We start from the raw sequence: 17,309 nt of genomic DNA on the forward strand, positions 1-17,309 counted from the left end.
GTTTTAAAGGAAAGGCATACTAGTCACAACTGAAACCTGGGCCTTTTTTCAGTGTAATGGTGCAAAGCAAAAGGCCTGGGTTAGGCAGAAAGTGGATAAAGCTTGCAGTGACCAAATACACAAAACTGTACATTTAGGCACAGTTCAAATTTGAGGGGATCAGAAAAATTGCATCAGGCCTAGACGTAATTTAAACAAATGAGTATCATTGACAGAAGTATAGCATTAAACAATGTTACTGTGATCTAAACTCAGTTATGACGCACCAGACCCTTAGCTTATAGCTTGAGCAAAAAATGGTGGCTAACAATGCAAGTGCAGTGGCATGGCATCGCTTCATCACTTCCTGGTAGTACAAAACGGGTTAGTGCAGTAATATTTTGTGTACTAACCTGCCAAAGGTGCATTATTAATATTAGTGTATAGTCTATACCTTATAATATTAGTGTGTAATACGCAATTGGGACACAGCCAATGATTTCTGAAGGTTTTCTCTAAAAATGCAGCAAAATACATACATTGCAGATATTTTAGTGTTCAGTGTTGCATAAACACTCTGCTCTGAGTAAAACAGATGAGAATTTATTCATTTATGTAAATGTATAATTTAATGATTGAGTCTTCAAACATTATCTCAAATATCAGTCCAATCTAAACAGGTGCCCAGTGTCCAAGTCCTTTTGTTAAATATTAATTATCTGCTAATATGGATATGATTCTGATATCATAGCACATTCCTTTTTAAAAATAATGCTACTATAGTATAGAGGCTTTTCTACATATATGATGGCGAGCACACTGCAGCCCCTACAGAAGCTCCGCTACAGCTGAGACACAAAGCCCTTACAGGTCATTCTTTCTGAAGGATCTGAAATTCTCCTCTCTTCCATGTTCAGATGTTCCATGGGAGACGGTGTTTGAATGCCATCCTTAACCCACAGGTCAGAGCAGAGAGCTGATGTTGCTACATGAACGACACATGTGGGAGAGACGGTAATGGCACACTGAATGGCTGGCTTTCTTTAGTCTCTTCATGGATGCAGACTTGAAAACAGTCTCTCCTCTCAGACACAGAACACTGACATACACGGCCCGGCTCCACAACACTTCTCTTCTATTGCCTATAAGACGAGCAGACAGTGATGATATGATGTTTCTGCAGCCACAACGCAGCCATGGTGTTCTCAACCATTGCAGGGCAGGACTTCCCAGCTCAGGCACAATGGGGAGAACAGGCATCTTTAAGTAATGCCAGAGTGAAGGGTCCAGCCAAATGAATGCAGCCAATGGCAGTCAGTAATATCTTAGGGATGAGGGTAAGATAGAGGTGGGCATCCACTGCCAGAGGGATGTAGCTCCTGCTGCTGCTGTTGCTGCTAACCCGAATCGCCACCAAACCTTCCTCGGATCCGCTGGCACCCAGAGAGGGCGGAGGGCGGCGTGCACCGGACCAGCAGACGGAGAGCACCCTCCAGCACACGCGGCTACGCGAGACCCGGTACTGCCAGCGGGCCAGCACACCACCCGTCTGCCTCAGGGCAATCACACACACACATACACAAATACATACATACATACACAACGGTGTTAAAGGGGCCATATGCTACAACTTTCTAAGACTGGTTGACTTTTGGTTTCTTAAAGGAACATGTGTGTGGTTCTGTGTATTGAAAAGATTCTTTTATGTATACATGGCCATCTTCTAACCTCTCTTTACACTTTGGTGCTTCCCAACCCTGGTTCTGGAGTATTCCCTCCACCCTCCACAGCACATCTCAATGTTTTCTAAATGAATATTACATTTTAAAGCTTTACGTCAACACAGTACCTTGAACTCTTTTAAAACTAGGTCAAGCATTTTTTTTATTACATGAACCCTTTAAGAACAGCGCAGGCACACACTTGCCAAGAGGCAGCTTTTCCAGACAGTAACGCTCCAGTTTAATGTTGTCCTGAGAACAACACTCAGATAGAGCTGAGAGGAATCAGTGCACAGCAGGTGTTAACGTTCATCTAGCTAGATCACACTTTCATCATACTCATCTACCTCATGGACTTGAGGGGTAGTTCAACAGTGGGTAATGGCTGCTGTGTCCATTTTGTGTAGTTATGCTGAGGGTCCTAGAATAGTACTAGGTCTGAGAGGTATAAAACTGTATGCGGTATGGGAAGTGGGGAGTGTGTTATTTGCACTTATTAGGGGTGTAAAATGATTAGTAGTAAATTGCAATACATCAAACCATATGAGGGGGAATACTATGCTGCTGCCTGAAGAACTGGCAATGACTAAATTGGAAAAAGTGGGTTATTCAACTGTTTCATATTCTAGTACTAATTAATCTTTCCTCAAATGTGTGTTTTAGTATATCTGTATATATGTAATAATGTGTTGCCTAGACAATAATCAAACTATATCTTTGTGAAATTACTGTTTGGGCTTTACAAAGACATGACTTACAACCTGTCTAAGTAGCCTACAACCTTACCTTGGCGTCCTTGGCGTAGTAAAGTGTCCGGCCGCGGAGTTTGAAGTAGCGTTTTTTCCAGCGCTGGAAGGAGCTGGTCTGTTTCAGGAGCAGGCCTTCCTTCACACTTGTCTACAGAGGGACAGAAAAGCAAGATGAGCACAACCTGTCCACAGCCAAACCGATGTATAAGATGGTATATGTACACAAATGGGTTCATTTCATTGACACAATGATAGTCCAAAGCTATGCTGTTTTCATTTCAACAAGAGCATGTCTATGTTTTTAAATGTCAGTGCTTGTCAACCTTTGTAAGTAAATGCCATTTTGCCTCTCTCTGGTCACAGTGAGAGGGTTTCTCATGTTTCACATGGATTTGCTCACACTAACCAAATAAGAGTTGTTTAACAAATGCTTTGTTTGTTAACCAAATGTCGGACTCAAGAGACACTGGCACCGAACTAGCACCGGTACCTGTTTTTATATACCTTATACACACAGCTAACCACTATCAGCCGGTCCACGATAATAGCAAGTGTGCACCATGGTTTGACTAACAGAGTTGTAAAGCGGAGCATGAAGCTGTCAACATGCTAAAATGAAGCAGATGTTGAAAGTGAATCCAGCTTTTTGAGTTGTCTCATGGGACCATGTGAGTGTCTGAGCCTCTGGCTAGTGACCATGCCTCTGTATTTATCTCCAGGAAGCCTGGCCAAGATCAAGTGTGCTCCACCAACAATTTCACGCTTGAGAGTAGAAAGACAAGGCAATGGGAGGCAAGAAAGGAAACCCCATTACTCAAAAGATCCAAGCAGTCTGAGTGGCATAAACAGTTCTCTGCAGAGTGCTGCTGCATCCCAATCAGCAAACATGCAATCACACTAAAGGACCCTGAAGGACTGGATGAGGTTCACAAAATCAGTAATGTATTTTTTATAGCCATATAGATCCCCCTATACTACCTCACGTGAGAGAGGAATGGCTAATCATGGCTATCTATCCGAACTGAAGTAGTTCTACTCTGCTCTCCTCATACACAATCAGAAAACGTGGCCTGAACCTATAGGCCTTGAAAAGCAGATGCCAACTACAATGGCCATTCAGGAGCCTGACAGAGATGGAAAGTACTTCATGTTAGGTATGGGCAATATGACATGAATGTGTGAAATGAACAGCATCACAATATGATTTTCTGAATATGTTGTGGGTATAATTCAATTCTAGGACACTGAACACCAGCATGTATCATAAAAGGATATTTGTAGACCAATTAAACAACCCTCCCCACCCACAGCAACAACGACAGTAACTGCAACTGTCAACAGAGTAACTGTAGAAACGCTAGCAACTGTAACTGTAAGTGGGGATGTCTCGTTCAGGATCTTTGTGTTTGTATACATATTACACACGTGGTGGAAATAAACACTTTGTTTTTAGTAACAGTTCAATAACGAGACATTCTGGACTGATTCATTTTTTTAAAGTGTGTTTTACAATGTGTTTAATATCTTAATAATAATCCAGTCTGACTCACTTCTCTGACCATTCAGCTCCCAGCCTCCCAGACTTATCTCTGTTGTGGTTGGTTGACTACTGATGTGAAACACCAGTTTTATATGGGGGGGATTGTGCTCTGATTTTGGGTCTAAAGGGTATGTGTATTAGCATTAACGTGAGCCTCTGAATACGCTTGTTTCTGAATGCTCTCTTTAGTGCTGGTTTAAAAACAAAGGAAGAAGTGCGGTTCTCCCGCTGGTAAAACAGAGCACTTCAGCAACAGATTTATAACATTTCAGATGTTCTGTTTTCATGCTCCACTGTTTCATACTGCAGATCTCTAAACTCCTTTGTTTACCTTCTGAGAACGCTCCTCAGTGCTGGCGGCTGGGCAATAATGTCCTTTATCACCATCTTGAGGCCAACAAAGACTCTGGACTGGAACTGGACTAGAACTACAATAGCTGATATCCAATCCTGTATAGACCTGGATCGGTCATGAACCAACGTCCCTAGTAACAAGCATCTGATTCCAATTATCATTCAATTTAGTAATTTATTTTAACCTATTTATTGTTTCTGACCTTTAGTTTTTTTCTCAAATCACTCATTAATGATGATTTAGTTACGACAACGTTTAACATTCATCGTTTTTCATAGCCTTTTTAAAATCAAACAAAAATGTTGGCATTAATATAATAATAAACTGTAACCTAAACTACATTGAATTTCATCAGCAATGCCTTTAGATAGAAAAGTTGTAATAGTTAATATATGGGTAATGAACGGGAAATAAATTATATCTTGTTTAGTTAAATGCATCATAAATTCATGGCAGGCTTCCACATCAGCTCATCCCAGAGCGCAATAAACTGCTTTCCACACAGCAACTGAGGCTAACAAATCACTAGTGTGGGAGTCAGTTGGAAAGTGCATCTGTTGCGCCAGACAGTCGGCTAAAAACACTTTAAAAATATACCTGATGTAAACCGTCCTTTTTTTTTTAATGATGAATCTACAAATGAAATACCAACCTGAAAAAATACAGTTCAGATCAGCCCTTTTTATGATGTTACACCTCTCTGTAACATTACATGTAATTCACCTTCTTTTGAAAGTGACCTTCAAATCCAAAGGTTTCACATCTCCTGCCCTCCACTGAACGGTGAAGCACGGGTATCGGTGTAGCGGTACAAAAGTGTGTGTGTGTGGGGAATAGATGAAGAGAAAGTAAAGGCGAATGGACAGAGTGGGTCACCGTGTCAGCCAGTTGATTTTAGTAGAGCTGTTTTGCAGTATCACATTATAGCACTTCTCACCAACAATGAACAAGAGTTACAGACCTGGAAGCAGTCATGCTTCTTCCCGTCCATTCATCTACAAATATAGCTGGAACATGGAAGAGAGAAAAAAAAACAGGAATCCACAGACATATAGGGGAGGGAGGCTATTTATAGCAGAGGAAATATGCTCTCTGTGGGGAGAATTGCAAACAGAGGCGCAGGCTTCGATTTGACATCCTGGTGCACAGCTGTGTCAACTTAAACAGCAAGTCAGTCCACCGGCACATTCACTGGCAATGCACGACCATTAAAGCCCCCATCTCCAATACACAATAACACCGCTGAACTCTTTACGCCTTTCCAAACAAGCACATCTTCATTCTTCACTAAAACCACATTGTAACAAATGTTTGTCCACACTATTTGTCCAAATGTTTGTGGACACCCCTTCTAATGAAAGCAATGCGCTACTTTAAGTTGCATTCATTGCTGACACAGATGTGCAAATGCACACACACAGCTTGTCTAGGCCCTGGAGAGAAGTATTGCCTAAAGAATAGGACTTTCTGGAGCAGATGAACATGAACCTATTGGCACCATGTCAGGTATGGGGGGATTGTGCTCTGATTTTGGGTGCTTTAGTGCTTTAGTGCTGGTTTAAAAACAAAGGAAGGAGTGCGGTTCTCCCGCTGGTAAAACAGAGCGCTTCAACGACAGTTTTATAACGTTTCAGATGTTCTGTTTTCCTGCTCCCCTGTAAAATAGTTTCACACTGCAGACTCTAAACTCCTCTGTTTACCTTCTGAGAATGCTCCTCAGTGCTGCCGGCAATGAACCTATTGGCACCATGCCTTATGTCAGGTGTGGGTTAGAGGGGTATGAAATTATTTGGGGTATGACTACAACGTCAAAGGAATATAAAAGGCTTAAAAACAAAGTTTAAACTAATCAAGGACAAAACCAAAGAAGTGGTCGTAGCCAAATAACGTGGCCTTTTTACAGTGAGCTCAAATGCATTTTCTGCGATGAGCCCAGCTGTCAGCCACTGGAACTCCTTAATCACCCCTGTGTAAAATACAGTATACTGTGAATTCTTAAAGTCCTATAGGCATTTCAGGCATAAAGTGTTGTCCCTAGTTGCCTCTTACTGTGACAGTTGAGCACGTGCTTCAGGACGAGCTGAGGTTTACCTTTTAGTCAAACAAACTCAATACGTAGTCTAAGCCACTTCTTCATTTTTACACCTAGCTTGACAGGTGGTGAGCACTAAACTTTGTGAAACACCACAGGCAAGTGGGAAACAATTCACAGAAGTTTAGAGTGGTGACTCGATCTATTCTGTACATACTTCAAACACAAGTACTCTCCTTTACTTAGAGCTGTTGCACAACCAAATTCCTGCAACTCATTAAGGTGACTGTCTCTTCTTTATAAAGACTGTGTTCAATGAGATAAACATCGAGGATGTGATGCAGAAAGCTTCAGATTCCAGACTTAAGTCCAAAACCAGCTAATAAAAAACAGATTCTTCATCAGAGTTAGAATACCTGTAGCATTTAGCTTGGTATATTACATACTGCGGTCGCTCACTCATAAGCTGACTATTATTGTCTGTTCGTGGCTAGTAGCCCAACATTTCTCAGTGAAAAAGGTCAGGCAATGCCTTGGACTGCAGATGGATGAGAGGTGCAATCACCAAGCAATTTGCTTAATCCAATTTCAGCACCAAAGAACCGAGAGGCTTCATGAAAGCCGCATGACTGTACACTGTTCTCTCCCTCTCTCTCTCTCTCTGCAATGTGACTGTGTGTTTCTGGCAGCTTTGTGGCTGGAGGACATTGAGAATACCATATGAGATATGGACTTTAAAGGTGCCTTGAGTGGAAACCTCAAAACTTTATTTTCCTTAGAAGTGTTGAATAATGAGAGTTCGGTACATGGCATACCGTGAGCCTTAAACACTGTTAAAAGAATCTCCTGTATAACTAAAACAGAGCTGTAGAAAATCTCTCCAAAACTCTTGATTCATTGTTATTTACACTCCCAAAATCCGGACAGGACGCTCAGCCCACTTGTGAAAGTGCTTACTTTTGACAACGGTCTCTAATTGTGGCACGGTCTCTAATTTTAGGGGAACACAATGTTTCTGCAAAGGAGCTAGTAGAAACATTGTGTTTCTACTAGCTGCTTTTCCTGGGCCAGTGTCCACTATGGGATAAAGCTGAGAAAGTAAGAAGGTATCCGTGCTAGGCTAAATCCCTAGCTGACCAGCCATCTCAACAACAAATTGGATTATCATCAACTACACCACATATCAGAAGTTGCTGCGCAAGGATGCCAAATCCACGGAAGCAAGTGGATGTTAGGCAGGTGCTAGGCCAAAAGCTAACCCAGCTGACCGGCTAACCACACTGCACAAAGAGGACAACGAGAGGGCTTTATTTTGAGTCAAGGAACGAGTCATTTGTCGGATCACCATAAAAGAAATAAGGCAGACAAACGTAAGACACTAATTTTAGATTTCATAGCATTAGTATTATTTGTATTAGTGACTTTTATTGCCTTACTTAAAGATTTCTCAATTTTACAGTCAGCCTGTGTCCATATAAGACTTCCACGCCTCACACTAATAAAACTCTGCTCTCCACTCACACATCAGAAGGATGTCGCTGCAGATTTGTGGCTGTGCTTAATTTGTGGCTAAATCTGCTGTTTACAACATGTTTACAAAGCGTGACGGTTTTATCTGCATGCTCTGTTCAGTCAGTCTGTACGCTCTGCTTCCAGATTAAGAGAATTATTAGTGTAAAAAGTAACAATGGCAGTAAAACTGTATTCCACACTGTTATGGTTAAACGATTTTTCTGCGGTTGACGGGGGTCGCGAATAATGGGAGGTGGTCCGTATGTATTATCTGTGATCCGTTACAACACTAATTGCAATGCTATGCCACGTGGGTCATAAAAGTGATACTTTAATTTTTGACTTTAACTTTAACTACTTTAACTTTACACTGTTAGAAACTATTATTAGTGTAATTCCTGCAGTTCTAAACTACTGTGAAGACAAAAGGCTAACGCTTGTTTTGAAAAAGAAACATTAACGATCTACTTTAATGCTGCATTTATTTGTTCATTTTTGGTCTCCATGGTTCCTTTTCTTGTCTTCAGTTCCTTTCTTGTTGCCAAGTAGGACAAGAAGCAATCTATTAATAGTTTCTTCACTAAACTGTGAGAGGGAGAACAGCTCTGTGCCAGACAAAACTGAGTAACCCCACTGTGCCATACTGTACACACACACACACACACACCTCAGTAACTCAACTTGCACACACAACTCAGTGTGTAACCCAATATCTCAATCCTTGCGACACTGACACGCAAAAATAACACACACACACACGCACACACAATAGACAAAGGCGCCAACGAGGGCAGCAGCTGTGTTGGGGGGATAAGAGCACAAAGCAGGAGTTCCTAAGAAAGTGAATGAAGAAAACAGGCTTCCATCCTGTCCCTGAGGATATCCAGCCTCAGTATCTCACTCACTGGCACACGCTTGCAGGGCCTGTACCACCCACACACACATATACATGCACACACGCACACAGGATGTGTCTAGTGTCCATATGGGTGACTCACGCAGTACATTCAGCTCCTGTGTGATTATATAACGTACTCATTTACAGGGGGATTGCGCTTATCTGAAGTAAGGGAAGACCTTTCACTTGTGGAAGACTTTGAAGTTGCTGTTATCTCCAACAATAACAAGAGCACGGTGTACCCTGATTACTGCTCACAGCTCACAACTTACTGAAACAGTCAGATAACAATTCAGTCAAATGCGAGACGTTTTTTATGGTTCCTAAATTTCTTGAAAAGTTAATGCGAATATCCGTAGGAAGATATTAGTGACTGAGGCCTATTGTTCCCAATATTAGCTTGTTTAATGGAAAGAATCCTTTTTTTTGGCACTAATGGAAATCCTGTCGACACAGACTGCAAATAAAATGTGAGTGCAACTCCTTATATAGTCATCTTATTAATTCAATTAAATAAATAAAACACTGTTAATTAAGCGTAATCAGTGGAAGAGGGAATCATTTTCACACATTAATTCAACGTTCAGAGTTAAACATTTTTTGTTTGTTCGTTTGAGTAAAAATGACATGATTTCATTTCTGAGACTTTTACCCAACACTGTGTTCTTCTCACCTCTGAGCCTTTTCTACAGGTGGACTGTGTTTGGACTAGACCTCTGGCATGCTGCTGAAGGCATGTTCTCTTCAGATGCAGCAACATGTGTACTTTACTCCACCCTCAACTTTTAAAGGCCAGATTCATGCCCACATTCACTCCCCTTCACTGTTTTAAAACCTAGATCATGGAAGCTCATGAAAGTGACGAGACAAGCTTTAAGTAGTTCTTTGTTGACTCTGATTCTCCATCTGTGCTAAAAAAGGCACCGCCAGTCCACAACTGATCCAATCGATTTCTATACATTTCTTCATTATTATACCATAAGTATCACACTTTTTTTTTTACTGAATTATATGATTTAAACTCTGGAGTAAAATGATGGCAATTGCTTTTTCAAAAATAAGTTACAACTTTTTTATGAATTCATGTTTTTATACACAAAGGTGCTGTTGTGCGTAAAACCAGCTCATCAGTGAAATTTTGAATGGAAAATTAGCGGCCTCTATCATTTGAGGTAGAACTGCATGTGAACTTCAAGTTAGGAAGTACTTTGTGAGTTACGAATGGGTCACAATACTCTTACATGTATGAGTAATTGTAAGTACAATGTTATTAACTTTATTTTATTTTATTTTTTCATTTTTAGTAATTTAAAAAATGTTCTGTAAAAATGCACCCTATATTAATTTCAGCTGGAACTTGTCCTTGTACATAAATTGACATATGAATAATATGATAACAATAAGATGTGTTGACTAATTTAATGTTTTATTTGAACACCTTATATAAATAGTATATAGTATATAAAATAAACACCTTATATAATAGTATATATATATATATATATATATAAAATTCAACAGAATACTGTAAAGATAATGTTAAATACATACATTACAATATTCAGTGATCATTTCAATGAAATGAATATATGCTTTTCAAAATTTGTCTCCGTCCAGAATGGATGTGGAACATGAGGTTATAAATAAATAAATAAAGGAAAGCGATCTAGGCTATTTTTAGAGGTTTAGTTGGTGCCTGGTGATTGGTCCTGTACATGCAAGTCTGCTTTTGTGTACTGTGGTGATCTTTTTATCTGGAATATTGGGCCTGTGGGGGGTTCTGTGGCAAAGGCACCACATGGACTGCTGTGCCAGGGAGTTGAAAGGACGCAGCTTTTCTCTGTTGGTAATTACCCACAGGCTACTCCTAATGGCCAGCACATCAAACCCACCCCCCATCAAGCTTCCCAGCCACGCTGAAGACGTAGACATCATGCTAAACTACTGCTGCCACAAATGGCTTTGGGTCTAATTGGAAGCTACCACTGGAATTGCTTATTCCCAAGAAAATAGGAAACTGTTTTCTCTAAAACAAGCCTTTGATAGATTCTGAAGCATGATCTAGAGTTTTCATGTTTGGGTCAATATTGGACTCGGAAGACAGATTTTGTGGTTAGAAACCAGACTAAACACATATGTATAATTCACTGGCCTTCCTATTCTCATTGGAAGGCTGTGAGTGGCCTAAAGAGGCAGTCTGTGCACAGACTAGACCAATGACATGATCTACATCTCAGTGGTGACAGATGGTTCTGCTTTAAGCTTGTGTACGCCAGATGTATTTTAGGAATGATATGAGAAACGTTTAAAAAACGTCTTGGGCTATCTTGCCCTATAAATCTCAATAATGTGGCCCACTTTGGTGTGAGTTATCTCAAAGTTTGGATGGTGATGAACTGTGGTGCTGCAGATGCATTAGACTCACACATTTTCACCACCAAACAGAGAAAACACAAGGCTCTCTCAGGTTTCATGAGACAAACGGAATTAAAGAAAAAAGACGACAGCAGGGACATGTCGCCTCCCTAGTGATCACTGTTCTGGCTTCGTGCTAGCAGAGCATGATCAGAGCCCCACATTAACACAAACACCCCGCTCCCGCCCTGCAAGTTAAAAATACCACTTTCACTGAAACTTTGCAGCATGGTTTAAACTGGCCCAGCAATTACACCTTGTCAAATGTCGGCACATAATTTTCCCATCTCCACCGACACAGAGCCATTGTGTACAGCGTGAAGCAGAGCGCAAGGTAACAATTACACTGGTCAGGACACTCAGGCGTGGGGAGGAGGAACGAATGACAGCCACTGAACCGCTGCTATACAGTCAACAGGGGAGGGGGGAGGAGAACAGCCGTTAAAACCGCCGAACAAAGAAGCCAGCTCTGTCCAGCCACCCCTACCCCAACATACACACACAATACATACATATACTGCCTCGCGTTTGAGTCAGCTCAGACTGTGAATGCACTGTTGTTCCCTTCAGACGGACGTGGTGCCTCTAAATACCAACAGTCATGCCACAACCATCCACAGTTTCCCCGCTGCACTGAAAAGCTGTATGTATGGCATTTAAGGACAGTGGGTTATAAAGGGTTTAAAAACAATCAGTCAATCATTGGAAAGCACAATCATGTGACGCAGGAAATATATCAACCAGGCCCAATTAGGATGAAAATGAAAATGACACAATGAGGGAAACACAGTGTTTGTCTTCAGCCTCCTCCGAAGGCAATTTACTCTATAATGCTGCATTTACAGACCCCTTGAGAAAGACAAGGGAATCACAATCTGAATAGAATGGCTTTGTCTAATCTTGTGTCTCAGACAATAACCCAGTAATGACACTCTAGAATTTCAAGGCTCCATGGATGGCTTTGGGTCCTCAGCTCAGGTCTTATACTCTGCTCCAAAGATCGTCATATGTAGCCCATAATATACTGGAACATAAGGCAGTTCCACCAAAACAGCTCTGGCATAGACTCCACAAGACCTCTGAAGCTGTTCTGTGGTATCCTGTGCCAAGACATTAGGAGCAGATCCTTTAAGTCCTGTAAGTTGTTAGGTGGGACCCCTATGGATTGCAATAATGAGCCTTGGGTGCCCATGACACAGGATCATCCTTAGGCCACTTTTGGTAGGTATTGACCACTGAACTGGGATACCCCACAAGAGCTGCTGTTTTGGAGAAGTGTCTAGCCATCACAAATCGTTGTTTGAGCTGTCTCAAAAACCTACTACAGAACCCTTGAGAATCCATTTATTTTGAGTGTGGGTTGGGATGCATGCTGTAAAATATTGTTACTCAGCAGAGCAGAGTATGCAAAGACTGTCAGGAAACCTTCTGATCCTCAGAAGCGAATGTTTTTTCTTCACATCAGAGGTCCATTACAGTTGACAAAATAAACAGTTCCAGTTCTAAAATCTATACTGTGTACAGACAGAATAGTTCTAATTCAGTTGTTCTTAATATCTAAAATAACTGTAACTATGGCTCTCAGAAACCCCATTATTAAAGAAGAACAGCAGATTTAACAGCAGAAATAATGCCCAGCTTAAAGGGGTAACAAGACAGGCTGCATCAATGTATTGGTCAGGACTTAGTACATATGCTCCATATCTGTTCCACCTCCACTATCTTATCAGCGTTTTCTCCAATCATGCTTCAGAGCACAGGACAACCTGACCAGACCTGGCTAAACCCCACAGAGAGGATCAACCAGCTTAATAAGAGGACGTATCAACTGCAGCTCTTTCTAAGTTTAATGCTCCCTTTCCTTCCTTCTTTTGTCATTTTAATGGCAAACGATCCAGGCAAAGGTCCGAGCAGAGTAAATGTAAACCCTGTCTGATATTTCACAGAGTTATCATTTCAATCTGTCTCCAGCTTCCTGTTTCATTTGTGTCATTCTCCTGCTTAACACTAATGTGATTTGTGATCAATGAGACTGTGATAGGCTGTGTAGGGCATTGTCTAGCCTGACATCATTGAGTCCTAAACACAATATCTGTGGTGCACTCCAAGTTCTAATTGTGCTATCAAATTCTCCTATTCCACAGTTAATCACATCACTGCAGATGAAGCAGGGGGACAACAGGGTAACCCTAGACTTCCAGTGCATTAACAGTACAGGGGGCTGGTTTTCATTAGGAAATAAAGACAGTCGTGCTGTTTGCTTAAGCTAATTTGAAATACTTAGACAATCAGTATTCACCTCCATTCAAAGATAAAGTGCAAAGCAAATGTGTTATTTATAAGAATCTCAAAGACATAAGCGCTCTGTGATCAATAACTGCAGAGATAAACTGCATATTAATGCCTATGGATTTAGAATGGGATGTCATATAAGTTCCTGTAGGTGTAATGTGTGGGTGTCCCGATACTTTTGTCCATATAATCTATAATGTTTTGGGGTATATATTATATTTTGCATTGCACTGTGTCGATTTCCAAAACCCCGTATCAATTTCTGCTTAATAGTTTTTAGGTAAAGATTCATGGCAGACACTGGTTGATTTTGTGTTGTGTTTAAACCCCAAAATGCTAGATGGCAGTGCAGTACTCTGTCTTCAGATTCCACTGTTCTGACTGCACAACATTTCCCTAATATGTGAGTAAAAAAAAAAAACATTGCCTTGTTTAGGTTACTGCAATATATTGAATCATAACCCCTGTATCGTGATATGTCTTGCAACATCAGGTTCTTGCCAATACACAGTCAACACAGTCATAATATTGTCACCTAATATCCCTGGACAGGGGGCATCAGTGCTGCAACAAGACTTTAAACTGTCCTCCTATTCATGACCCTCAACTGGCTTCAATCAGGTGTGAAGAGAGCACCATGTCTGCAGGATTGAGTAATATGAATTAATATTAATAAATATTATTACACTATAACAATAATTTGTTTTCCTAAGGTTTGAGTAGTTGGAATGGACTAATTACCAATGTTGATATATTACATTTTTACAAAAATTAAGTATAATAATCTAAAAGAATATCCTATGCAGGGGCTATTCCTGCCTTGTGTCTAATCATTCTGGACAGGCTCCGTGCAACCCTGACCAGGAAGAAGTGAATAAGAAGATAAATTCAATTGTACAAAAAGATTACAAAAAATTAAGCCTGCCAATAGCAATAAATGTTGCAATTGTTATACAACATATACTTTATCTGAGCATATAATGGATACCACTACTGTTTCAAACAGTGTAATTAGTGTGTGCAAATATGAAATAAACGTATGAGATAATATTCTAAATAAATCTGCTACTACTGGTGTAATAAAAATGCAATAATTAATCATTTTCAGGGAAAATGTCATTACATATTGTGATATGATATATTTACCAAAACACCTCTCCATGAATGATAATTCCATTTATCCAGTGTTTAAATACTGATGATATCCACAATAAGCTCAGAAACCTATATTTTAACATATCATGATAAAAATAAATGATTGTTCATCCTCAGTCTGTTCTGATAATATCTCTTAAATGACCTATTTTCTGGACAAGCTGGATTTAGTTTAAGCACATACTGAATTGTAAGTCACTAAATTCCTTCAATATAAATAATGTTTAGGATTAGCATTGCTCTAAGACACTAGCTCAAAAGCTAAAGACTGACATTAGTTGCTGGAATTACAGCTAATTATGTGCAACTTCAACTTTGGCAAATTATACACAAATAATACACCTACAGGAATCATCAAAGGCATAGTGAATAATTCTACTTTTTAAAACAAGTATTGTGTATTAGATAAAAAAAATATAAAGAATCAGGGTCAAAGGTGTAAGGTGTAAATGCTAATCCCTCATACCATGCTGTATGCAGCCCACTGTTGTCGAAAACCTGTAAACTGGCTTCACAAATAGACGGGACTGTCGCGTGGGAAACCTACTGAATAAACACGGAGAGTGATGTTGCTACGGAAACTAAATCTACAAATCACCAGACAAAAAAAGAACTGGAACAGCCCTTTCTTTATTCCGTTTGTTTTGTTTTCATGTTTGATATAAACTTCTGAGGCTTATGTTCTCCAGCTTAGCTGTTATTGAAAGCCATTGAGGCTCTTTGTAACAGTGCTGCTTGCAGCTTTCTGCTCCTGTGCTCCTACACATTAGGCTGATGAAGATATACCTGTTGGTTGCCATGGCATCAGCAAATCAGGGTGAAAAACTGTCATTGCACCCCCGCAGTAAGAGATCCACAGCATCTGGACAGCTGTGTTTGTGTGTGCGTATGTATGTATGTGTGTGTGTGTGTGTGTGTCGGTGGCCAAGGCACAGGCAGGAAGCTACAGACAGTCTCTATGATGAGCCAAGTTGAGCAAACAATGAGGTGAAACAGCACTCAGAGCCTGCGTGCTCCATTACCACTAATCTCGCATATCACAGCCCAGTGCGCAGCCTACCAGCCTCCAGAGAAGTCGGATTTAAACACAAGAGAGCAGAGCCGTGTTCTCCTAAAATAAAAAGAGCTATCCTCTCTAACCACACTTAATGATGGTCTTGTATATGCCTACAAGGCCTCTCTCCTTCTCGTATGCAAAAGCATTTAAATACAAGCTCTCATTCACTTATATCTGTAGTCACATAACAGCCAAACCTACCATGGCTCTGGGCCATGTGTGCTTGTGGCCCATACTGGGGATGCAGATGGCCTGGTTAGGCCACTCTTGATGACAGTAAAAGCGAGCTGATCTCTCTAACATTATCACAGAGAAGGAAGTTACTCCGCATGGCACAGAGCTGATAACTCCAGCAATGGCACCTAATGTTCTTCTAATATTTTTAATAGTGAAAAGTATTATTAAAATGAGAAGATTAAGAAATCTACGTGAAGTTAGAAATCATCTTAAAGATACATAAAGCCACAAGAAAGGTAATCTTATCAGATGCCACGTAAAGGCTTGTGCAATATCCAAAGAGCATAGTACAAGTGTTGCATTCATATCATGTTTTTACTGACTATGCTTGAGAAACGGTCAGTGACTGTACTGTCGTACTGTACTGGATTCTAACGCAGAAATGTTAATACGAGACCTGAAACGGCATTTCAAGTGGACTCGCGTTCCTGTTAACATCCTGTAAACAGTCCCTCTTTACCCATCTGGTGTGGTTTAAATGGACTCTTAATTAACATGTCAAAAGATAGGCCTTCTCAGCATCAGTTCACGATCCAGAGCAGCAAGCCTCTAAATATAGCCTTCATAAATAATGTAGTGAGGCTGGAGAGCAGCAGTCAATAATTGAGGGGATCTCGTCCAGGTCAAAAAAGGAAACTTTTTTTTTTAAGCGCACACATACGTTTTGACTAATTGCTCCTAAATTATATTGCAAGGTGAGATCAAGGAGCAACAAGTACCTCATTTCCTTGTAAGTGATAGCACTGGTATAAGTACGTTTTATTTTGAGCTTTGGGAGCATTTGAGAGGTCAGTAAAAGTAGGCTACACATCCACCGAGCGCATTAAAAAAAAGAGCTCATGATTAAAGTGTGTCAAGTGGCTGCACGCTAACAAATGATCTGTAAGTCTGCTCTTTTTCAGCAAGAACTGTGTTCGCGTTATATTTTATTTTATCCGGAACCAGGTGACACATTTTAATCCTATACATTTACGGCACCATTTTTTTTCAGTGAATGTGAAAATGTGACTGAACATTTTCTAAATGTGTACAGGCTAAAAAAAATAGAGCTGATGTAGACGTTTAATCACTCAAGTAAATGTAAAACCTGCAAGGCTAAACAAAGTACAGACTTAAATTAAATCAGCATAGATCCTGCTATTATAGGATCATGTGTTAATGTAGTAACATAGAACACGTATGGCCTGACAATAAAAAGGGCAGCTCCCACCAAAAATCAGATTTACACAAGACAAGACTTGCGTTTGCTTTTTTTTTGTTTTGGAAGTTTGATTCATAAGGTTACTTTAATATAATAGAAATAACAGAAAATGATCTGGGGTTATATAAGAGCTCTCACTGTATATCTTATTATACCTGAATCTGCA

The 17,309-nt window shown here is 40.3% G+C and overlaps 1 protein-coding gene across 9 annotated transcripts in view; it reads right to left on the reverse strand.

The window, feature by feature from the left end:
• The window catches only part of dgkh (diacylglycerol kinase, eta), a 66,540-nt gene that overhangs the window by 47,069 nt on the left and 2,162 nt on the right, over positions 1–17,309 (reverse strand). For 5 of the 9 annotated variants that reach the window (XM_072685956.1, XM_072685954.1, XM_072685960.1 and 2 more), the window contains 2 exons: positions 2,487–2,597; positions 1,382–1,528 (listed from right to left, as the gene is read on the reverse strand). In XM_072685956.1, coding sequence (XP_072542057.1) covers positions 1,382–1,528; positions 2,487–2,597 — 258 coding nt within the window. The other 4 variants (XM_072685957.1, XM_072685965.1, XM_072685959.1 and 1 more) reach the window with 2 other exon arrangements.

Source organism: Salminus brasiliensis, chromosome 8, assembly GCF_030463535.1.
Source record: "Salminus brasiliensis chromosome 8, fSalBra1.hap2, whole genome shotgun sequence".
NCBI lineage: Eukaryota > Metazoa > Chordata > Actinopteri > Characiformes > Bryconidae > Salminus > Salminus brasiliensis.